This window comes from Athalia rosae, chromosome 3, assembly GCF_917208135.1.
Source record: "Athalia rosae chromosome 3, iyAthRosa1.1, whole genome shotgun sequence".
Lineage (NCBI taxonomy): Eukaryota > Metazoa > Arthropoda > Insecta > Hymenoptera > Athaliidae > Athalia > Athalia rosae.
Window position 1 is genome coordinate 842437 of NC_064028.1, and position 24122 is coordinate 866558.

The 24122-nt window shown below is 45.8% G+C and overlaps 3 protein-coding genes and 1 long non-coding RNA gene across 9 annotated transcripts in view; 1 reads left to right on the forward strand and 3 right to left on the reverse strand.

The window, feature by feature from the left end:
• Positions 1-3288, reverse strand: part of LOC105685514 (neural-cadherin) — a 50730-nt gene extending 47442 nt beyond the window's left edge. For all 4 annotated transcript variants that reach the window (XM_048653220.1, XM_048653219.1, XM_048653218.1 and 1 more), the window contains exon 1: positions 2694-3288. The gene's annotated coding sequence lies outside the window, so the exon portion shown is untranslated. The remainder of the gene's footprint in view (positions 1-2693) is intronic.
• Positions 3289-6381: 3093 nt separating this feature from the next.
• LOC105685312 (tyrosine aminotransferase) lies at positions 6382-9663 on the reverse strand. Of its 2 annotated transcripts, XM_012399288.3 has the most exons (11): positions 9356-9661; positions 8650-8754; positions 8503-8570; positions 8267-8425; positions 7853-8044; positions 7685-7767; positions 7528-7597; positions 7325-7453; positions 6904-6987; positions 6717-6815; positions 6382-6642 (listed from the first exon to the last, which is right to left on the reverse strand). In XM_012399288.3, exons 1-11 carry the CDS (start codon positions 9495-9497, stop codon positions 6487-6489), a joined length of 1287 nt encoding a protein of 428 aa, XP_012254711.1. In that variant the 5' UTR covers positions 9498-9661; the 3' UTR covers positions 6382-6486. The 2 variants fall into 2 exon arrangements, with proteins under 2 accessions (XP_012254711.1, XP_048509040.1); XM_048653083.1 differs by lacking the exon at positions 8650-8754 and having other exon boundaries at positions 9356-9663.
• A 471-nt stretch (positions 9664-10134) lies between these two features.
• Positions 10135-12461, forward strand: LOC125500361. The gene is made up of 2 exons (XR_007277701.1): positions 10135-10436; positions 10837-12461. It is a non-coding gene; the product is annotated as an uncharacterized LOC125500361 (long non-coding RNA).
• Positions 11627-23772, reverse strand: LOC105685430 (collagen alpha-2(IV) chain). 2 transcript variants are annotated; one of them, XM_048653082.1, is made up of 27 exons: positions 23605-23771; positions 23104-23146; positions 20765-20930; positions 20207-20605; positions 19518-20113; positions 19320-19454; positions 19140-19247; positions 18842-19063; positions 18564-18749; positions 18360-18476; positions 18121-18285; positions 17728-18030; positions 17254-17637; positions 16981-17187; positions 16740-16908; positions 16518-16648; positions 15991-16429; positions 15555-15904; positions 15199-15465; positions 14942-15113; positions 14596-14841; positions 14144-14509; positions 13844-14059; positions 13388-13759; positions 12990-13161; positions 12784-12898; positions 11627-12703 (listed from the first exon to the last, which is right to left on the reverse strand). In XM_048653082.1, the coding sequence occupies exons 1-27, from the start codon at positions 23622-23624 to the stop codon at positions 12446-12448; spliced, it is 6324 nt and encodes a 2107-aa protein (XP_048509039.1). In that variant the 5' UTR covers positions 23625-23771; the 3' UTR covers positions 11627-12445. The 2 variants fall into 2 exon arrangements, with proteins under 2 accessions (XP_048509039.1, XP_012254913.2); XM_012399490.3 differs by having other exon boundaries at positions 19518-20605; positions 23605-23772.
• Positions 23773-24122: the final 350 nt, after the last annotated feature.

Below are 24122 nucleotides of genomic sequence, written 5' to 3' on the forward strand. Positions count from 1 at the left end.
TTTTCGTACTATACGGACACCGTCTATCGCGTGCGTACATTCTGTACGTACAACGCATATGACTGCAACAAGCCATGAAAGTGTGCGGCGGCGGCAGCTGCATTGTACCCAACGATACACATATGCCGCTCTACGGTCAGCCGATGATTAAAAAAGTGAAGAGAAATTTGGTCGAGTAATAGAAAAAGTTGAAAAATAAGGGACGAGAGCGCGTATGCGATTATCGCTGTATTGTTCATAAAAGACGACTCGGACGACGTTATGGTTCGTGAAATGGATTTTGATTGTTCAGCCGTGGGCAATTTGTCCTCCCTGTAAATCGTCTCACTTAATATTGTACGCGGTTGAAAATAAACTGGCGGCCAAAAGTTTGGGCAGTGCACCGTTCGAATTTTCTCGCCGCACTAAAAGTTAGACGGCAAACTCGAGAATGAAGATAATCAAACTCCCCAAAAAGTGTTTTCAAGCGGACGAATCAACCTTGATTTTGCTCTTTTGGAAAATTCCCTACGATTTTTTTCTGCCCCGGTACGTATTTTTGAAAATGTTCGTCTTTCGGCTATCTGCAGATATCGGAGAATGGCGTGAAATAATCGTGATTAGTTCACGTTTAATTTTTATTCTTCCATCGACCACTGGATCATTATATCGATGGATAATTAATGCTCGTCGCACGAGAATTCATAGCGTGAGTTTGACGAATAAAAATAAATATATGACGAAACGAACGAGCAGATAGCGGAAGAGAAAAAAATTCGTAACATTTGGAGCGATTATTCTCCGAGATAAAAATCATAGAGAAATAATAATATTCACTGATTTCTATTCAGAGTAACCCTTCCACACAGTTCTCCGTTTAATTCTCTTTTGCGCGCCGTGCTTTTCAAGATCTTTGAACGCCAGAGGGTCGAGATCAAAAGGCGGACGAATTCCGTCTAGCTCGTATTCTATACGGTGCATAGGGTAATAGGGAAGTAAATGAAAAATAAATTTTAAAGAGCGTCTAGCTCTTCACGTTTCAGCTGCAGCATCCATTTCCAAAAGTGAAAATCATCGAACCGTAAGTACGCGACCGTAGACACGTCATCGAATTCAGCGATCCGGAAATCGAGGGGATTAAATATTACCAACAAATTATATTCTCGAGCGCACGATAAATGTACCTAAGGCTTTTACCGTGGAGACTAAGAAATGATATACGTATAGAAGAGCACCGGTTTCCACATTTTCAAGTCACGTATGTACGCAAATGTACTGGTACACGCCTACTTGTGGATAAAGTACCACTTTTCTGGATATACGTCGCAGATATATATCCCGAACCCTGAATCCGGATGACCTACTTCTTTGCAGACAAACAAATCTCCCGGTTCAACCGCTAATTAGTACCTGCAGGTATATAATTCGAACAATCGAATTATGCTCAGCGGCTGCAGCGATACGCACAGAAATGATAAAACCTCACAGTTATTCGTATCGATCGGATCAACGGAAACTCGGATATCTAGAAATATATGTTATTTTATTTCGTTGATGACGACATCGGAAAACTCGATTATCACCGAGTCGAGTACTCGGAGAAGATGGAACGAAGCAGAATAATAATAACGTAAAGAAATATTAAGGGCTGGTGCGAACCCTCGCTGAGATCGGGATTAAAAGATGAACGCTCGTTTCTCGGTAGCTCGAAATTCCAAATTTTTTATTCACCTATCTAGGAAAAATATACGTTGCGTAAATGATGCGATATGCATCGCACGGTTCATTCGCGAGATCACCCCGTATCGTATACGCAATTATTGTACGACGACGATAACGCATATATGTGTAATCTACGTATAATGAATTGAATTAAACTTCAATTCTCGCCGGCCATATATTTTCAAGTAAAACTGTAAAACTACCGCACGGGTTGGATTGAATTTGAGGATATATCTCGCGTCGCGGGGTTAATGCAATTAACGGGTTATAAAAATAACGCGTACTCGTATACGAGTGTACGAAGTTGGCGAATCGCGTACAACTTTTATAAAATATAAGCGTGATACGGAGAGAAGCGTGGCTCGGTCGTTGGTAGAGAACCGGGGTGAAACCCTAAAGGGCGTACCGTGACTTCCTTACTCGGCGAGGGAAAATCAATAGCGTGTTTGGGGGTGCAGAGGTAGCGTAGAGACCTGCTGCAAAAACCCCGCGAGAGTCAAACGTACGTTCGCTTTGGAAAATCGTCGAGAGGCTTCGCACGTATTCCAGTTTCGTTCGACCGCGATCGTTCGTTATTCATTCGCCTCCGTTTCGTAGCGAATTCGGAAAACGGGGCATCGGACGGACTCGGCTCGAGATGCACCCGGAGGTTTCAAACCGCAATGGCCAAAGCCCGTCAACCCCGATTCGCCAACGCCCGCCCGCCCCCTCCCCTCGACTCGTTCCCACGAATTCTTCTGCCGCTGCTGCCCTTTTGCGATTAGACGCGCGTGCCAAAATTCATCGTCCCGACGCCCCCGGCTTTGAATTCTGGAATATGAGAGACGACGTCTCGTCGGCCGATGTCGAAAATAAATACAGCCCGACTCCCGAACTCGATAAATCATCGATTCGACGAAAGGCGGCTCGTCGACGATAATCGCCGGAGGACTGCTCTCCGCGTAGAGTCTCATCGCGGGCGATACGTAATTTGCAATTTGCAATTTGCTCACCTGTCCACCTCGGTTGTTCGTTGTCGCCGTTGAGTATTCGCAGATCGGTTGGTGTATGAGTGAATTATCCAAACAGCACTTATACAATTGCACCCTTGAGACGCGCGTCGCGATATCTTATCGAACTTTTCCCCCTTGCAGGGAGAATAACGAAAACAAAAGAAACCAAAGGCCAGGGGAGAACAAAATCCTCTCGCTCGTGACTTATTTTGAAAGATTTCACGACGAAAGGGAAAACTGGGCACCTGCGGCACAACGCGACGCGTGTATTATATCGAGTTTACGTATCGCGTGCGAACCAAAGCTATTCATAATTCTCGGGGTTTTTATTATCGAATAAATCCAACCGCGGGGGATGAAAGTTGAAAATAGAAGGCAAGTGTCGTCCCTCGGCTGTCGCCGCACTGGTATACCTGGCACACACGCGATAAATATACACCGTCGCGGTAACGCACGTATTAAATGCCGGCGGTACGTATCTACGTACGTCGTCGACGATACTCCGATCTCCTCTCTCTCGTCGTTATTACAGTGCAATGCGCGCAGCCTCGCGCGATTCTAACGCGATGGTTGTGGGGCGCAGGTCACACGCAACCTAAACGGGCGGCCCCCAGATCGTTGGAGTAAAACTCGAGGCGTTATTCCGTCCGGCGTACGTTCTCCCGGCCCTCGACGCCCTCGCCGGTCCCGGCCTCCCCTTGCTACCCCCGAAATCCCCCACCCGCCACCGCCGCTCTTCCCACCCCGCAAAACGTCGCGAACGCCCCTTCTTCCGAACCACCAGATGGGTCGCGGGCGCGCGCCGACGACGAACGCGCTCCCCTCCACCACCCCCCCGCCAACCCCCTCCACCCCCCGCCAACCCCCTCCACCCCACGCCAACCCTTGTACGATACGTTACGATACGATACGATGCGATGCTCTCGCTCCCTGCGCCGGCACACCCGAACCGAATCCGAATTATATTCGCGACCCTCCACCCCGGTCCTGCAGGGGTCGCCGGTCCGCGCTCACCCCCCCGCGGTCGCGATTTCGGACGGGGCGACCGACACCTCCGAGTCCCGAAGAAGAAGAAGAAGCGGAAGAATCGGGAAAGGGATGAAATGAGATAACATTATACAATCGGGACGATTTTTTTCATTCATGAATTCCGTTGCGTACGCGTCGCATACGTGGATTATTATACGGAGCCCAGTTCTCGTCGTGCGTCCGGAGGATTTGAATATTTTCCCATTTTTTCCCCAGGAATGGCACGGTGCGTCGTACCGTACACCGTCGTACGCACGCATATGTATTATAAAATTTCGCTCTCAGCCATCAGCTAATTTCCTCGGGGAGAGGCGTAGCTACCGCGCGATGACTAAGATTCAGCGATTTGTAACTTCCTCCACCTCCGCGCGTTTCGTCCGTTTGGTTTCGTTTCGCTTAGCTCCGTTTTCTTCGTCGCTAGTTTTGAATTTTTCAAACGAACATCGAGTCCGACGCCCCTCCGGATTACCTTGCCTCGAATCTTCTCGCCCGAGTTGAATAAATAAATAGGAAAGATGGGAGAATGTTGCGGTCGAGCGGAGGGGTGGAACCGCGTCTACGGACCTCTCGCTACGAATTTGCTATTAACTTAGCAATGTCTATGAGGTATTATTACCTCGATTCGATTTGCCAGCTCCGATTTTATCGATTCTACCCCGGCTACGGGGATACCTATACTTTCATACGATGGAGCTGGAATGACGACTGCTCTAATTATAGACAGATTACATTATACGACATCGAGGTATAAATTTTCGAAAGATAATCACCCCGCCGACTACCTCGACCAACGTAACAAGTTCACCCATTTCATTAGTCCGACAATTCTCTCTCGAATCAAAGATTCTGCGTTTATTTTTCAACCGTTCGTTTTATTACCGCGCACTCAACGTCCGTTTCAGACTAACAATAACAGAAAATTATCATTCACGTTTTATTCCCTTCGCTCTTCCGACGATCTCCTTTTTTATTTCAACGTCGCGCGGAGTATGAACTTTTCAGAAAAATATCCGACCTTCGACGTATCGCCGGAATTCGAACACGGAGAGAAGAGCGATCGCGATAATATCGATCATGGTAAGTAATTAGCCAGACATCGCGATGACGAAAAACAAAAGGGAAAATTGGTAAAGGAAAGTGAGAAAGAAAAAAAAAAGTCGAGGAAGAGAAACCAACGCAGAGTTTCGAAGCAAAGCCTTACGTCCGTTTTAACTATGACATCCAACTGCAGCTACTTAATGCGGATCTAAAAAAAGCTCGTTTAAAAATTGAATCCGTTGAATAAATCATAGAAAATTGCCGTCGTAATGATACCTACGTTAGAGCTCGTCCGTCAGTGTCGGCTGGCGTTACCGTGAATTTGAACGATGATTCCGATCGTCCGACCTGTGCCGAGATTAAATCCTTCGCGTAAAAACTTTTCCCCAGTAATTTTGGTCCGCTTTATCCGCTCTTTTAGAGAAAATATGAGATTTTACCTCCGCGTTACAAATTGGCTTAGGACCGAGGAGCGTGTACACGGAGGTCGAGAGGGCGGCGCATGTATGTACTCCGCAGCGTTCAAACCTACTACACCTACCTGTATACCCTTAGAAGTTTCCCCTATAAGAATACACGTACACGTCAAATGTGAGGACACGCGATGAATACGAAAAGGTGTCGCACGCTTGCGCCATTGAAGAGAAAAATAAAAAGAAGAAGAAGAAGAAGAAAGAAAAATGAAAAATAAAGGTACGACGCTCGGGGAAAAGCGGGGATAAAATCCCATCGGCATAGACAAGGGCTGAAAAGTTAAACGACAAAAATTTTCTTTCTCCTCTCCATCTGTGCTAGGCTGAATAAAAATATGACCAGGTATAGCGACGGCGCGTGATAAGCTCGCGTATCGCGTGCGCGCCTGTGGATATGCATCGATACATACCCCGACCAGGCCAGGAGTCGAACTTACGGTGTGCGCAACCTTCTCCCGACATTAGATACCCACGTAATTTTAGCGGAAGTGGGCGGAGGGAAGGAGATCGGTGAGCCGTCGAAAAAGATCCAGGTGTAAAAGTAGCACGTCGTGGTATGGACTGCGATGACGACGTCGCCGTGACGGAGGAATCGTCGAGAAGAGAAGCTGACGTCGAGGCTTACGGATCGATATCACGTAGACTTCCATACCGTCGTCTACGACCACCGCAGGAACACGAAGAACTCTCCCCAAGGGCTGGTGTCACAGTGGGCGTTTCAGTTCTTGCTTTTTTTTCTCATTTTACAATTAGTCCGACTTACGATAGAACAAGTGTGCGGATTTTGATAGGTGGACTACGCGGATGCATGTTTTTTTTATGTATCTACCAACCACCGATGCTCCGAGACGAACGCGAGACGATATTTAAAATATAAAAATGATTAAAAAAAAAAAAACAAAAAAAAAAAAACAAGAATTTCTGCTTACGTCGTAACGTCGAGTGTGAAGAATGGCATTTCCTAATGGATTCTTTTTTCAACGCAAACGAGGTGGCCACAGGTACGTGTACGACGATACGCGTATATGCGATGCGATGTGTAGATTACCATCGGTCAATCAAAACCTTCGATTAATCTTTGCTGTAATCGAAAAGTAAGACTAGATCAGGTATAAAATTGTCGAAGTCGGTCGACCCTGTCTCTCGGGTTTGAGAGGATTGAAAACGTGGTTTATTATTATTTGGCAAAAGCATCGATATATTTACACTATAAAAACAATCTTACGTCTCCAGGATCCCTTCGATTATTACTTTTAATACTTTATCCCAATACGGTCTAACTCGTTTATTGTTTGGGACGTCTTGCAATGATGTCTTTCGCAGAAGTCTTGAATCCTCAGACAAGCCTCCACTAACATTTCTTTAGGTACTGTTATCACCAGTCGGATGTAGGAGGGGTAGTCGAAGCACTGCGAAACCAGGAGTTTGAGAAAAGAGACGGAAAAGACGCGAGACAAAAAAATAATTAACTAAATAATATCACCTGTCCCGGTAGACAGAAGACGGACTCTTCCATCAACATGCACTGGACGAATTCGAGGTCCGATTTGAATTCCGTGAAGCAAGTCAGGTCGATGTACACCTGTGAAAATGACGATCGAAGATAATATGCGAGGAGCGCGGTGATCAGGGATGATTGATTTGAGTAAATTTGTCGATTGCGAACTCACCATCATGTACATGGCCCCATCGGGCATTATGGGATTGAGACCCGGTACTTTTGATATGTGGCTGTAAGCCAATCTCGAGTGTTCCTTAGAATGGGGAAGACAAGAATAAATAAGTGATAGTTGAATAATAAAACGAAGAAGAAGAGACGTTAGGAAACTTGAATTCGGGCGGAGCACCCTCGCCTTCTTGAACGTGAGATAAGCGGCTTTGGTTACTCGATTATTTATTAGGCTACTCAGCGGGTAAAAACTACTTCTTATTTTTCTTTCGAGACAAAAGGGAGAGGTGAAACCTTCCGGAGGGGTATGCGTGTATCGCGTATACGTGGGTGATCTTTACTCTCTTGAGAGGGTTGGTTATCGAGCACTCGCCGCCGATGCACCGTTCAAACTTCAGCGTTAATTTGTAAATTGTGCTCACGTATAAAGTGTCTATCACATCGTCGTAGAATTTCTGAGGTGTGTTTCGCAATATCGCCGGTAAAGCCCCTTGAACGATCGTGTTGCTGCCGATTATCCTTTGACTGAGACACACGAGTCCTTGGCGAATCTGGAGAAGGCGGGACGATCTTATTTTCAACCGTGTACTTCTACGTTTTCGATGCAAGAACTTGAAAAACTTACCCCTTCGTCGAGGATATTTTGTTTGTCGTGAATTATTATCCATCCCATCCTCCAGCCAGGGACCAAAAATCTGAAATAAGTGAATCGTCGAAACTATTGAGACACGCTGAGGAAAGCGGATTGATTACAGATTCGTTGGAATTATAATCCTAACCACCTCTTCGTAAGACCGCTGCAAGAGAGAATTGGAACATCGTTCGACAAAGAGGCCAGCGAGTAAAAAGTTCGTCCTGGAAAAACCTGGAACAGCAGACCCTGTGTTTTTAGGAACTCCTTTTTAAAGAATTCACAAGTCGTTATTAAATTTCCATTAGGGTGAACTCACCATGTGCTCGTAAATTTCGTCGGCAATAATCGGTACATAGTAACGAGCGGCGATGTCTAAGATATCGGTGAGATGATCTCGACTAAAAACCGAACCGCAAGGGTTCGATGGATTATTTATGATAATGGCGGCGGTATTCTCGTCTATCTGTGCTTCAAGGTCGTCGAGATTGATTTCCCATCCATACTCGGGCTTAACATTGGAAATGAAATAATGATTTTCACCAGTTTTCTCTCGACGATGCCACCGGCGGGAATAGAATCCTCCCGTCACTCGTGGCAACAAAATTAGACGGGTAGGTGGACGGATGGATGGAAAAGGAGCGAGGGAGAGAGGAAAAGAGATTAATCGACTGCGAGCGTCGGAAAGGGCACCGGCTCGCCGCGTGAGATCTCTTTGAAAATCAAAACTCACCCTGAGGTTGTAGGATTTGACTGTGATTCCGAGTCCTTCGGCCAGGGTACGATATATCGAGAAACCGGGTCTCGGGATCAGGATATTTTGCCCCGGACGAGCTAGAGCGGTGATGCAGAGATCCAAGGCGCAGGAACACCCGCTGCAGAGAATCACGTCCTGAAAAAAATGTTTTTATCTCTCGTGACGTTTCACTCGGACACTTGGCGCGATCGAAGAAAAATATTATCTCTCACCTTAGGATCGACTTGGACAAATTCGTTCGAACTGTAGTCAGCTACCGCTTCGCGAGCCGATTGATATCCTTGAATGAATAAAGGTAGTTAGAAAAAAAGAATGACAAAGGATGATCGAATCTGTGTTTAAATCGATCGGTTTCATACCAGTGCTCGGTGCATAACCATTGTAAAGTTGAGATTCAACGCTTTCCTTAACAGCTTCAATAATTTCACGAGCTGGTTTGAGATTGCCGAATGTCGTCGGGTCACCTTTTTCCATTAACAATTTTGTCAATACTATCGATTTCTTTTTTCGCAATTTTATTCAGATAATTTATCATTTACCACCATATAGTTTTATTATACAGTAAACTTTGATTCATACGTTTTTCAATGAATTTCGTCAATTTTAACGTACAAGTGAAAATGAAATATGCTTATGCTGATCGGCATGCCGAAAAATTTGAAAAATTTCATCGAATCTTGATCAATGACTCGAGTAGGATCGCAGCTTTTGTCTCGTAACTGCGTTTGAAGCCGAACAGACCGCATCAACGATAAACAACCAAAAGGAAAAGGTCGAATAGGTTCATATATATTAATTTATTTTTTTTTTTTTGAACATCATCACAAATCCAGACCGAAAAATCATACGTGGTTAATCGAAAAATGGAAAGAAAATGCGCCGAGGAACAGAATAAGTAGCGCAAAAGTGCGAACGACGTATAAACGGCGACGTATACCAGTGAAATATTTATCAACATTATTGGTAGGAAGAAATTTCAATGACCGATCGAACTATATACTCAAGGAAGGAGAAAAACGTACAAATGCCAAATGTATGGATGAAGTTTACACTGAAATTACTCACCAATGGACAACGCTATCATTAACTTATTGGGATTTGGTTCGATGACGATATTTTCAACGATTGACCTGATGGGGTTGTGGGTATTCTTTGCAATATACGAAGCTTCAACTTTCCAAGAATCGCGCGTGGGGGTTGTGGACATTGTCACAATATAATAAATGTGTTTTATCCCTCTTCTAATGATAAATAAGCCCGAATTAAAAAAAATACACAAACAAACAAACGAAAACCTTCCAATCTGAGGAATGGATATTCGAACCCCTATACGTAACGAGTCTGTTATAATAGTCCGGCGGTCACCTGTACAACTGATAATATGATTCGAAGAATTCAGCTAGTTAAACACATGCGATGATATCTTGACGAGAGGTGTGTAAGTTTTCTCGCGGAATTAATAAAACCGGATTGGCCAGACGACTCCACACCTCTTTTCCATATAATCAATTCCCAGCAACCTATCCGTATTAAAACTCTCCCGCGAGTCTCTGCTACGTAGATGAAATCACGGACGATCGTCACCAACCTGATATTCCCTCTCGCGTATAAAAAATAAGTTAGAGAAACGAAAGAAAACAAATGAAAAAAAATTATCATAAATAATATATGCAATACGAGAAAAAAAAAACAAAATAATCATTCGCCAAGTACGCATACGTGTGTAACTGGAAGAAGGCATCGAAATCACCGACATTCGCACTAGACAGGCTAACTTTCGATGTGATTCTTTTACTGCACGGCTAAAAAAAAAAGGTTTATGGTCGAATTAAACCCGTTCTTTTTGAATTTCATTCCACTTTGTTGTCTCGTATTTACTGGTTAATTTTTTTTTTTTTTTTTTTTTTCTCAACAGATTTAAAAGTTCTGGCAATGAATCAATCGGTTAAATCACTGTGAGTTAACTCCCAAACCATAAAATAAAAGTTCCGTGTGTTTCAAACGTGATTAAACTTTAAAGAGATAAAAACTATTTGCAACGGCGTCATTTTGAAATTTTTTCCTCCACCTAAATGACAATAAACCCAGACACGGGACTTGCCTTTTCGTTCTGCACTCGTGAGGAAAGCTATGCGCGTGCACTATGGTAATTGAAATACACAATTATGCAGAAACCGATGACAACGCGGACGAAGGGTGATGTTCGCATCCGATTCCTGTTATTGTTGTTGGATTTGAAAACTAATAAATAGAATTGTTGTTATGACTTGAATCGCTGTTGATGTATCCCGCGGTGATAATCATGAGACATTTTTCGAATATCTCCGCAACGGTATACCCGTATTCGTCGTCAACAAGTGTTTCCGTGTATCTCACACCTACATTCGCGTTATTATACATCTTCGTCTTACGCGTGATATGCAAAGAATGAGCGGTATGCAATTGAAAGAATTATTACCCACAGTATGGCGGTCGATAAACCGGAGTTTCCTTTTCCTCCTCTGCGATCATTGATCATTGATCCTTTGGCTCAACTTGTATTTCAGCACCTTCGTTTATCCATCCCCGTCGATGATCTGAAAATCTGAAAATTGTAGTGGCGGGCTGCAATTACATACAACATACACGTACGTACATGACCTACATTGATTTGACGATTGAAAGACTACGAAATTAGCCAACTATTATGAATAATTCACCATTTATCACGTAATACGAGCTTTGTCGAAGGCGAACACGGAAGGGATCGATAAATTTATAGAAAACAAAATCTATGGCCGATAGACCGAAGGATGTAAAATTGATTGAAGAAAAAAAATTTAGTTTTTATAATAGAAAATAAAACAGAAAAGACCGCAAAACTTGGAGTCGCGACTTTAAATGAGTTGACAAATTTAGGCGAACGAGAAATTAAATGCCAAAGTACGTCTCCCCTTCTGAACGTTCCTTTGCCATAGCATTGATAGCATTTTTATGTTAATTAATATATACATACGTATACACACATATATTGACGTATATACTATTAACAAAATACCTAATATATTTATTTATATAATTTTATTGATTATGTAGCAAAATACCTATTTAAATATTTGGTGTCACATAGTTATTTTATCATACCATATATACTATATCTGTGTATATATTGTATATATGTATATGTGTATATGCGTTTAATAAAAGCTAAGTCGTTTGGTAATCATTATAATATACAATATGCGAATTAATGCCATATTGCGGATGTATGGGCAGTGCTCCGTAGTTTATATTAAGTTCAATAATGGTAGAAGAATGGTCGTGATAGTGGTAGACATATAACAGTAAGTAGGTAAATAAACTTAGATTTCCGTACATTTATATTATATATATGATGTATAAATATGTATTATTTTACATGCTAAAAGTATGCTAGGCACTTGGTGAATGATAATTCATATTCAACATCATAACCGTTGTCAAAAAAGAGCCTTCAGATATTTTGCAGGTTAATATATTAATTTGAAACATGTATTTTATATATAATATATATATATCAACTTTTATACATAGATATATACGTATATATATATATATAATATACACGCATGAACACAAAAATTTCACGACGAAAAAATACACTGTAGAGTTATATCTCTTTTATAAAATATTTATATATTATATTCGTTATTAATATTACTATTAATATTATTATTATTATTAATATTATTATTATTATGACAAATCTTATCGACTCTGTTTTGAACGTTCGATTACAAATATAATAATAATCTTTTTTCATTACACTCTGTTCTTCTATTTTATATGCAATAAATTTCATTTCTAGTTCAATCTTTGTCCAGTGTGCGTATTATTTATTCACGTCTGTATGCGGAGGTATATTTCTGAGGATATGTGGATAAATTTTTCTCATCAATTTCTCAATTATGTATATGGAATCTTTTTCACTTCTTATGAAATGTATCATAATCGTTGTCGTTATTATTCATGTTATTTTTATTCAATAATTATAATTTGTTTCATTTTGTGGGAAGTAAAAAAAATATATATATTCTTGTAATTTTCGTATTTCTCGGAGAGCCTATTAGTTATTTTTTGAGATAACTCTTTCTCTTTTGATGTTCATAATTTGTTTTTGTGTTCTTTTCGTCGATTTTACGTATTTTTTATACACACTTGGCAACGACTTATTCTCGTACGGAGATTACCGGCCTTCAAAGTCTCCTTTTCGGGACGTTGGAATTGCTGGTTTTGTTCGATAGTTGCCAACCAGAAACTAAACTTATTTGCAAAGTAATGGCAAGTGCCACGAGCACCGTTGCATTCGATAAATGGCGTTGCCCGGAAATCTTCGAGACATGAACCAGGACTTGCCAACGACTGACCTCCACCCTGCGCTCCTGCTCCGGTGTGCTGAATTGTTGAGAAAGGAACGGGCATTTAATCGAGGTGTTCGAAACCGTCGCAAATATCGCAATTCATTCGAGACTTACCATGACGAAACTGTAACCGATCCAGAGTCCGGACCACCCGCCAGGACACTCGGGAATACTGAGAGACTGACTGTGGACAGCGATCACGTTCGCTGGGGCTTCGCATACGACGCATCTGTAATTTTTTCAAGGGTGCGGAATTGAAACAATAATTCATTGGATGACTTAGCGATTCGTCCCAGCGAGAATATCGATGTTATGTTTACCTGGAGATGTATTCCTCGATAGCATTTTCTTCGACAGGCATCATGGGGATCGGGCTGTTGGTGGAAAGCCAGTAGGAGCGGTCGTTGCGACTAGCGTAATTGCAGACGTTGTTGAAGTCGCAGAATAAGAACGGCATGGTTGAGAACCTTCTTATGCACGAACCAGCGAAACCTGTTTGAACAAAGAGAAAAAGTCCAATATACGAAATCAAATGAAGTAAATAAGAATGATAGAATAACGAATTTATAGGACGGCTTCGTCGTTCGGCGATGTGAGCTAATAATGGCTGCTGGCCAGTTTTTACATAAATAGGAGATAAAACTGTTAATTCACTGCTAGTTCTATCCCTAGCTTGATATTAAAGAATCTCGCCTACAACTTCAACCCTGAAACTCACCAAGATCCTGGGAATGCGCTCTCTCGTTTCCATCCAGATACAGGAGACTGTATCCATCCCAAAGCTTGATGTGGCCAGGTTCACAAGTTGGCACAGACTGGCTCTGACTGTGTCTCACGAGAAGAATACCGGTAAGATAATCAGGCGTTGTCTCACAAGCAGCACCCTGGTCTCCCTTGAGTCCAGGGAATCCGGGAGGACCCTGGAGTCCGATTGGTCCAGGCGGTCCCGTCGGTCCCTGTGGTCCAGGAGCACCAGCAGCACCCGCGAATCCTTCGAACCCTTGGTTACCTTTCGGTCCGGCAATGCCAGGGAATCCTGCTTTGCCCGGAAGTCCCTTCTCTCCCGGTGCTCCGGGCGCACCGTTGACACCTAAAAAAAAATTTTGATTTCACGTTTCGTGGACTGGAATTTTTGTCCGAAACATTATGAATATTTCTTTTCACATCTACGCACCTGGGAAACCAGGTTCTCCTTTCGGTCCCGGCGGTGGCTGTAGACAGTCATCACCCCTTTCTCCCTTAATTCCAGCGTATCCCTCAATACCAGGGACTCCGACAACTCCCGGGAATCCCCGATCTCCCTTTTCTCCCTGAGGTCCAGGTGCACCGTCTAAACCGTCCAAGCCTCTATCTCCCTTTACCCCCTTTACACCGTCAAATCCTGGCTGACCTATTTGTCCCAAGCAGCGAAAATTCGGTTTAAAAAGTTCCGGAAATATTTCTTTCAGTTTTATCGAGTGTCACGTATATTTACCCGGTACTCCTTGGTCTCCTTTCTGCCCTGGCGCCCCGAATGCTCCAGGAGGACCGGTATCTCCCTTACTTCCTCTCTCGCCCTGTACTCCAGGTGTTCCAGGTTGTCCCACAGGCCCCTCGCGTCCTGGTATGCCGTCAAGTCCCTGAATTCCTCTTTCTCCCTTTTGCCCTCTGGGTCCAATTGGCCCGGCTGGGCCGACCCTTCCTGGGGAACCAGGTAGACCTGGGAAACCGGTGTCACCCTTTTCTCCTTGTACACCAGGGATTCCGTCGCGTCCATTTTTGCCCATCAATCCAGGAAGACCCTTTTCTCCTTTGACTGTCAACCCCGTAAGACCGATAGGTCCGATGGGACCAGTGTCACCTAAGAATTTGATAGTAGAAGAGTTTCCGATAAAATCGACAAAATTTCAATTGGAACGAGATGCAAAAATTGGAAAGTGCTCCTACCTTTCTCTCCTTGAAGTCCGGTAATTCCAGGAAGCCCGGTAGGACCCGCAGGTCCTCGATCTCCTTTTTCACCATCGCGCCCAGCAAAGCCTGGTCCTCCACGATCTCCTTTCTCGCCATTGACGCCATCGAACCCTGGATTTCCTGGCTCTCCCTTATCTCCCTTTATGTTCATCACGGGTCCTGGTGGACCACGATCTCCTTTTTCTCCGAACTCACCGGCGAAACCGGGTAGTCCAGTTAAACCTGACACGTAGATTAGGAGAATTCGGTAAGTTGGGCGGGAAAAAAAAATGAAATGAATATTATCTCGGCTATGGTCGAGATTAATTAATATTGAACATACCCTGCGGTCCAGCATCACCCTTCAGTCCATCAAGACCAGGTATTCCAGGCAATCCCTTTTCTCCGTCGACACCAGGGAAGCCGATTGGTCCTGTGAGACCGACTTCTCCCTCTTCTCCGGGAGGTCCATCAAGTCCATTCAAACCAGGTGCCCCAGGAGTTCCAGGGAAGCCCTGTCAACCATTGCGATTCAATGAATTGCTTTTTAAGGGCGAATTTTCAAAAAAGAGGTAGAACCAGTAAGACTTCATCACTCACTGTATCGCCCTTGGGGCCTTGTAGTCCACGAACTCCCATATCTCCTTTGGGACCCTGTAGTCCAGGGAACCCGTCTTTTCCAGGTCTTCCTGGAAGTCCTTTGAGTCCCGGAGCTCCGTCGCGTCCAACTCCCGGTCTTCCTTGTTCTCCTTTTTGCCCGTCGATTCCATCGCGTCCTTGTGGTCCTGGCGGTCCTCTTATTCCTGGCATTCCAGGCTCTCCCTTTTGTCCCTTTTCAGAAACCTGACCTGGCTCTCCTTTCCTACCCTGAAGTAGAAGCGAAAATGATTAGGAGGAATTGGTAATTTCTAATCGTGATTCACCAATAATTTTCAGTCTCAGGTATTCCAACTTACGTTTACACCAGGAAGACCCCGATCTCCCTTTGGTCCTTCAAATCCAATGGGGCCAGGCAATCCTTGTGGACCGTAGGGGCCTGTGTCTCCCTTTTGACCAGGGGATCCATCCAAACCACGAAGTCCTTCCGGTCCGGGAGCACCTGGGAATCCTTCAGGACCTGGTGGGCCAGCTTCTCCCTTTGCTCCAGGTGCTCCGGCAGCGCCTGGGCGTCCAGCTATTCCTGGGGCACCGCGCAGTCCAGCGTAACCCTTGGGGCCGTCGGTACCAGGGACTCCTCTATCTCCCTTAGCTCCAGGGAATCCAGGCATTCCAGGTTTTCCAGGGTCACCGGTGAGACCAGGCTCTCCTATGATTTGTCAAGATTATTCGTTTCGGGATCGGCCCAAATATGTATTATCGAGTCAAAGGAAGATCGCATTTTTTTGTTCTCACCCTTGGGTCCATCAGCACCAGGTGTTCCAGCAACTCCAGGTGGTCCTTGAGGTCCAACTGGTCCCATATCTCCCTTTTCTCCGGGTATTCCTGGCAGTCCGCCGAGACCTGGTATTCCAGTGTCTCCTTTTTCGCCAATAAATCCTGTCAGGCCAGGGCTTCCTGGACGTCCGTCCTTTCCTACAGGTCCCGGTAAACCACGTTCACCCTTGATTCCCTCAGGACCAGTGGGACCAGGATTTCCCTTCACAGAGAGTCCAGGCTCTCCTTTCACTCCCTTGGGAGCTGGAGTTCCGGGTAGACCTCTTGCTCCATCGCGACCAGTTTCTCCCAAGAATCCCATTGGCCCTGTTTCTCCCTTGTCTCCACGAGGACCTGGGTTACCACGTGGGCCCACAGGCCCCGGTGCTCCAATCGCTCCCAAAGCCCCCGGTGGACCCTGTTGTGTTGTGAAATAGAGATTTATTATCAAATACGAAAAACGTCGACGCTGGAAGAGACCGATTTTTGACAAAACCGAAACTCACCGTAATACCCTGGAGTCCTTTATCACCGGGGTATCCATCGCGTCCAGGTGGTCCTGGTTCTCCCTTTTCTCCCGTTGCTCCCCTGGAGCCCTTGAGACCTTCCTTTTCAAGATTGAGGGGTGGACACTGACCTGTAAATTAGAGAATCAAGAAACTGAAGCACATTACAATAAGAAAGTAATAAGAGAACGATATCGATCAAAGTCCAGTCATTCGTCTCACCAGGGTCTCCCTGTGGTCCGTATGCACCAGGTTGCCCTTTCTGTCCTTTGGATCCTTGAGCTCCGGGTATTCCAGGTTCTCCTTTTACACTGGTTCCCTTCTCTCCCTTCCTTCCTGGACTACCCGGTCTCCCGGACGTACCTTCAACTCCAGGGAACCCTTGATCACCCTAAAATAAAACAATTTGAGAATGCAAGATTTCAAAAACCTTCGAATTCCATGCTAATCACTATCATCTCACCTTCACACCCTTTTGACCTGGGAAACCTTGGAGACCTGGTCTTCCTTTTTCACCGGTAGGACCATCGGGACCGAAGGGACCTCTGTTACCTTTGTCTCCCTTTATTCCTGGTTGCCCTTTAATCGGTTTCAACTGATCTCTCGAGACGATCGTTGGATCTCCCTTCTCTCCCTGGGGTCCAGGTGCTCCGTTGTATCCATCAGCTCCCTATGAGAATCTTGAAATATTATTCTGCGGATTAATGATGAAATTATTCGATGGAACAATAAGTACTTTGTCTCCCATGGGACCAGCGGGTCCTGGCATCCCATCGGCACCATTTTCTCCAGGGTATCCTCGTTCGCCAGCTGGTCCTGGAGCTCCTTGTAGTCCTGGAAATCCGTCACTTCCGCGATCTCCTTTTTCGCCTCTTGCGCCTGGTCTGCAGTCACGGCAACGTCCACCAATGTCACCCTTGGCACCCGGTTCTCCGGGGATTCCAGGTGTACCATCTCGACCTGGAGCTCCGGTTTCTCCGGGAGGTCCGATAGCTCCAGGAGCACCGGGGATACCGTCTAAAGAATCACCCGGACGTCCTCTGAGACCCGGAAAACCAGTCTCTCCCTTCTGACCCTTTTCTCCGTCACTTCCAGGAATTCCATCCAGTCCTTTAGCTCCCTGGGTTTTAGAAATCAAAGATACAGAAGTACATATCGTTGAATGGGAAGAAGAGTGAATCGAGAGTCGGAACAGACAGTAATCACTTACGGGAATCGAAAATCCAGCTTCGCCGGTTGGGCCTTGAAGTCCCGTGGGTCCTGCCGGCCCGTCAAACCCTCTAGGTCCTATCTCCCCCGTGAATCCTGTCCGTCCTGGTTCACCCTTCGCTCCTTTTTCGCCCGCAGCTCCTTCTGCTCCAGGAATACCAGGAGTTCCAGGACCACCGACGGGACCAATCGGTCCTCTTATCCCTGGAGAACCGGGGAAACCATCCAATCCTTTCGGCCCAGTCGGTCCTGGGAATCCTCGAGGACCCTGTGGCCCAGGTGGTCCAGGTCTCCCCTTTCCGCCCTTAAGAAGCAAGAAAATACAGTTTTCATAATGTTATCCAATTATTGCAGGTTTCAAATGTTCAGTGTTTCAGGATTTTATTGTCCTTACTCCAGGTGGACCCGGAGGTCCTCGTATTCCAGCAACTCCCGCAGGTCCGTCAATTCCAGGTTCTCCTTTGGCACCGGGGCGACCCGCGAGCCCGTCAAGTCCGTCGACTCCTCGATCTCCCTTCTGTCCAGCAGGACCAGGGGGGCCGTAAAATCCATCTTTTCCCTAATTTGGAGTGAAATTATATTACATTTCGGGAGATCATGAACTTACGACAATTATGCCATTGATAAACTCACGCGAAGACCGACAGGACCTGGAAGACCTTTTTCTCCCTTGCTACCTGGAGCTCCGGGAATACCAGCATCTCCCGTATATCCTGGCTCTCCTTTTTCTCCGTCGGGTCCGGTATATCCCTAAATCACAGATTCGCTCAAAACACCCAGATATTTTGCATTTGATTTTTTCTCACACTTCCCCACCATCGAAATCCAAAATTATACCTTTTCTCCCTTGGGACCTGGGTCTCCGATAGGACCGGTGCTTTGATTCGAGGATGAAAACGGTTCTCGGATCGTCATCCCCACAGGCCCTGGTTCTCCTCTTTCACCCTTGTCTCCTTTCAATCCTTCGAATCCAACTCCCATATTACCTTTCTCTCCCTTTGGTCCTCTAGGTCCTTGAGGTCCCTGGAAGAATTACATATTCGCTTGCGTAAAAGAAGACCTTTCTCTGGTGCAACGTCACAAGTCTGAATTTCTTCCTTCTGGTCATCACTCACAATAGGCCCTCTGTCACCCTTGGGTCCTTCGTATCCAGGATCTCCCTGGGGCCCCGGTACTCCGGAAGGTCCCCGAACTCCGTCAATTCCAGGTTCTCCCTTTTGCCCAGTTGGAAATGGACCAGCAAACGCTGGCTGACCCTTTTCACCCTTTATTCCACTCTGTCCTCTGATACCACGGGGTCCCGGCTCTCCTGGGAGTCCATGTACCCCAGGGGCTCCCTGAAATTATGAGAATCGGCATACGTTTTTGATGCTTCATTAGCGGGGAAATCCCAAAGCCCAATTTCAGACTTACGTCAGTTCCGTTGCAACCGTCGCGCCCCGAAACTCCAGGTGGTCCAGGTGGTCCCGCAACACCGTGAATACCGTTGATACCGGGATATCCGGGCATACCCATTTTCCCCTGAAGAAGGAAAAAATTGTAATTTCGTTTCAGAAGAAGGAATAAAATACTGCGTCCGTCTGTGACACTCACTCTGTCACCCTTGAGACCACGTGGGCCTTGAGGACCAGGATCTCCCTTGACACCCTTGGGTCCGAGCAAACCCTCAGGTCCTGGAAATCCTCGCTGACCCTTGGGTCCTTCGAGTCCCGGAGCTCCTGGGAATCCCTGAAGGAAAATTATACGAATTAGACTAACAATTCTTTCCAAATTTCAAAATAACCGACTTACTCTGGCTCCTTTTTCTGCGAAACATTTAGGCACGCAACATCCTGATCCAGAAGTACAATTCCTAGGGGCTGTACTGCCGGGTAAGGGGACCGCTACATAACTACTGGGGTAGTTCGTATCCCCATCGTCTCTTGCGCCTCCTGAGCTGTAGCTACCGCGTCCACTTTCGTTTTCGGTGTTCGATTGCCCTTCGAATCCCGAATCGCGATATCCACCACTCTGTCTACCAGCGTAGAATCCTCCGGGACCTTGAACCCCACCTCCCCTCCGACTGTCGTATGCTCCGACCCTTCCGCCGTCTTGACTGTAGCTGTAGCTTCCATCCTGTTCTCCATATCCTGAAGAACCGCTGCTCTCTCTTCCGTAAGGATCCGATCCGACTGAACCGGTGCTCTGTGTGCTGTAAGGATCCGATCCAGATGATCCGCTGCTCTGTCTGCCGTAAGGATCTGATCCAGATGATTCACTTCCAGATGATCCGCTGCTCTGTCTGCCGTAAGGATCCGATCCAGATGATTCACTTCCTGAAGAACCGCTGCTCTGTCTGCCGTAAGGATCTGATCCAGATGATCCGCTGCTCTGTCTGCCGTAAGGATCTGATCCTGACGATTCGCTTCCTGAAGAACCGCTACTCTGTCTGCCGTAAGGATCCGATCCAGATGATCCGCTGCTCTGTCTGCCGTAAGGATATCCACCTCTTGATCCTTGGTATCCTGATCCTCGATAGTCGTACGCCGAACCACGTCTGCCATCGGTACTTCCGGAATCTTGGGATGTGTAAGTAGAATCGGTCGGCTGAGGTGAGGGATTGACTTCGTATCCACGTCGACTGTCACTTTCTCCTCTGCCCGCATCGCCGTAAGGATCTTGTCCTCCAGCCGCGTTAGTTCTGCTGTAATTATAATCACCCCCTTGGCGTTCGCGGGCCGCGTAAGGATCGTAACGGCCCCGATTTCTGTAGTTCGAATAGAGCCTTCGGCGTTCGCTCGCGTAAGGATCTTGCGGGTCATCTACCGAATCGGGTTGCGTCCTGTCCAAACCGTCGCCGTTATCCGCCCAGTTGTCCCAGTTGTCGGGATTCGTTGTTTCTGCCGTGAAAATAATAATGGAAATGAAGGTCGAAGGCTCGAGATACGTCGAATGGTAACGTGCGTCGTCGATCGTTTTGAACCGGACTCGCGATTCTCATTAAAAAAAAAAGAAATTTCGCTGGATCGCGATAAGTTTTTGGATTGTTTGCAACGAACCTGATCCATCGGTAGGTCGTATGGGGCGATTCCAATGATCGTAGAAGCTGTCAGGGTCGTCTTCGTCTTCATCTTCGTTACCTATGTAATCTGCGGGCTTTTCTATGTCGCCTCGAGAGAGTGGTATAACCGCTTCAGGGCTCCATCGCGAGTCATTCCAGTTTTGCTGTTGAAAACAACGAAAGGGAAAATGAACGGGCGGAAAAACGCGGGGCGATTTCAGTGGCCGATTAGCGCTGAGACGAAAATTGCTCCATAAAAGATGGTCTTTGTTCCGTTAATGTCCCCGGTTTTCCGAAACAAAGGGAAAAATGCCGCACATACGTAACATATGACTGCGTTCTCGCTGACGGGAAATGCAAGAGATAGTACTTTATCTCCCTGCAGACAAGGGCTGCTGCTGGAGGAACTCGCGAGCCGCTGATAGAGCGCTTATAATTATTGTTGGTTTTTTTTTTCTCTTCTACATTTTTCCCCGATTTCCGACCTTGTCTATTCCGTTTGAAATTTAATCGCTCGCGCCGAGGGGAATCTGCATTTTCAAGTTTTTATTATCGGCTCCACATGTATACGTTTATTCGATAACGACAATTATTTCTGGTTGGGCCGTAGCGCGTACTTCATCGGTACGGTACGGATGAAGATTTATTTATGGTTGCGCGAGAACGTGACCCAGATAAGAAGGGTTACATTATAAGCGCGGTTCATTATATCCACCATTATCTCTCGACTTTCTTGTATCATATCTATGAATGTCGCACGCGAAAATTAGAACAAGTTGCCATAATCGTACGATGTAGATAATTACACGTACACGCGTACGCGTAACACACATCACACGTACACACCTATGCGTGTAACGTCTAAGCAAGTCGGCCCCCTCGCCCTCTTTTCTCCGTTCGCCGTCGTCGACTCCTAGCTAACCCAATTATTCTCTCATCCCAGATACGAGATATCTTCTTCTTTGAAACGGTTCAACGAGACGCACGTCGTCCCATCTCTTTCACGAATAATGACAATAATTTCTAACGATAACTCGGAGAATCGACTCGAACGCCCCGTCCGCCCTTGATCGATCAATTTTTCCCTACTTCCCAATCTCCGCGAATCCGGGAATTCAATTGTCTTATAAATATTCGATACGAGGTGCGGTTTGGTGTATTCTCGCAATCGCGTAACGCTTGATAATATAATAAAGAGTTTAATTAGATAGCGTCGTAAAGTGGTGCGGTCATAAAATTGCGACGACTATTTTAAGTCGTGAGTAACGACTCGGCGTTTTCTGCTCTTCTCTTTCTTCGCTTCGTTTTTTCTCTTCATCCTCCCCTCCGTTTCCCTTTTCCTTCCGCCTCCGCGTTAAAACAGTTCGCAGGACAACGGTGGGATTCCGTGCAGCCGATGGGCCTTACGGCCGAGCTGCACAATTGGGCCTTGGCAAAGCTCGCTAACGAACGTCGCACATGACCACGAGCCAACGGCCGTAGGCGGACGAGTATCCCAAAGAGTCGAGATTAAAAGAATCCGCGGCGTCTATTAGCAATTCACCGTGTCACGGGCCCACGAGCGAATCACTTGTTTCTACATATTAAATTATATTTACAATTGCGATAACGAGCGAATCATTTTCATAACAAACGCGAACGAATGGCGGACGAAAAAAAAAAAAAATACAAGAATCCGAATCGCCGTTACGTAATACCGATAGGAAGTTTGATTACGAAAAAATAAATCCGGGTTATCAATTGTTTAGCTAAACGTATCGCGCTCCCGTGTTTCCTTTTCACTCGATTTTTTTCTCGCTTTTTTCTCAAAGCAACGCTCGTGCAAATTTTGATGATGAAAAAAAAAAAAACAAATCAAGGGAAATTCCAGAGCTCGAAATCTGCGATAACAAGTAAGGGGGTGAAACACGTTCCGGAACGGTCTGCAATTGTTCAATTGTAGACCGTCGTTTGGAATTTATTTGAAACTATTTTTTTCGTCCTTATCGTAGGAAATTGAGCGGATTTCAAGCAGCGCACACCTGTATGTCGGGTTGCAGGTGTGACTCGGTGCGAAAAGAACGAACTGTTGGAATTTAATGAATGAAAAGACGACTCCGGAGTTACGAGAGTTGGGAGGGGTGGAACTAATAGAGACGACGGACTCGGTCTCTGTGCGTAAGTTGAAATCTTTCGCCATCGGCGAACGTAACGAGAGCCGTGGGGCGAAAGAATTGTTAGGAGCGATCGACGAATGTGTGAAAAATTGAGAGAAGCGGAGAGGATATCCGTCGATGATTGTTAGACAGACATTAGACTGGTATCTGATTGATTATTATTCAGAAGTGGAGAACTCACCCCATGGACGATCGCTGTCAGACAAACCGCTGACGCGAGGACTCTGTAAATGAAAAGAAAAAAAGATTTCCAATGAAACCGTGTTCGTTTATTCGCAAGTTTCAATGGGGATTAGAAAACGTCGAATATTTTCTTTTCAGGGATTCGAACGACGAACGTTCGTTCGGTTTTTTCGATAAATTTTTCATCGTACCGTAGGAGACATGACGATAAATTCTCAGAGGGAGCGAAAATTTGGATAGCACGTGCTTTTCGATGCCGCGATCGATCGGAACGAAAAGTGAAAAAATTCGAAAACGAGAAGATGGTTAGCGGGTTGCGGTAAATTCAGGCCGGACTTTGAAAAATTGTCGCGAGTCGGAGTACAGTGTTCGAGCAAAGGGCCAAGTGGCCATGTACCCCTGCAATGAGAATCGAGGAAATCGGTAGCGAAGTAGGAAAAATTCTTTTCTCGACAGAACGTGAAATAGTATTAAAATTGTAAAATAAGCAGAGACTCACCTAAATCCTAACCAGGTCATATCGACCTCCCTAGTCCTCGCCGGGGTCTAGGAAGCTCGTGCACCACAAGTGCACAACCAATTCTACAAACTCGTCACAGAACCAGACGGTGAACACGAAAGAAAATATCGGGCGGTTACCACCGCTTTCAAGCTTCTAGATTCAGTAGTCGAGGTAACGTGGTAGACCCGCCGTTCTACCGTCCCCATCCAGGGCGCTCTCTCCGTTGCCTTCGATAGTGCCGCGCAACTTGACCAAGGTGTAGGCGGAGCCGGACACCCGTACGCACTGTTCGGAGTACCAGAAGATACGAGGAGGAGATCAGGCCACGCAAACTAAAGTTCCTACGCGAAGAAACACCGCACGCGAGAGAGGAAGAGCACCCGGGGCACCGAGGGAAAAAAAGGAGAAAAGAAGAAGAAGAGGAAGAAGGAAAAAAAAAACCACGTGTCCGCGAGAGAAGAAGAAACCGGCGCGTCCCCGGAGCGGAAAGGAGCGGAAGAGGATGATCCGAGCTT

What these genes read in the sequence shown, in the direction of transcription:
- LOC105685430 (XM_012399490.3), bottom strand. Translation starts at nt 23,624, where the DNA reads ATGACCTGGTTAGGATTTAG. An exon ending in CAGGTCCCAAGGGAGAAAAG is followed by an intron (nt 18,477 to 18,563) that starts GTATAATTTTGG and finishes TCTGTGATTTAG; the next exon opens with GGATATACCGGACCCGACGG. An exon ending in GACCTCCGGGTCCACCTGGA is followed by an intron (nt 18,031 to 18,120) that starts GTAAGGACAATA and finishes TTGCTTCTTAAG; the next exon opens with GGCGGAAAGGGGAGACCTGG.
- LOC105685312 (XM_012399288.3), bottom strand. Translation starts at nt 9,497, where the DNA reads ATGTCCACAACCCCCACGCGCGATTCTTGGAAAGTTGAAGCTTCGTAT. An exon ending in TTGTCCAAGTCGATCCTAAG is followed by an intron (nt 8,426 to 8,502) that starts GTGAGAGATAAT and finishes CATTTTTTTCAG; the next exon opens with GACGTGATTCTCTGCAGCGG. An exon ending in TCTTCTGTCTACCGGGACAG is followed by an intron (nt 6,643 to 6,716) that starts GTGATATTATTT and finishes CTGGTTTCGCAG; the next exon opens with TGCTTCGACTACCCCTCCTA.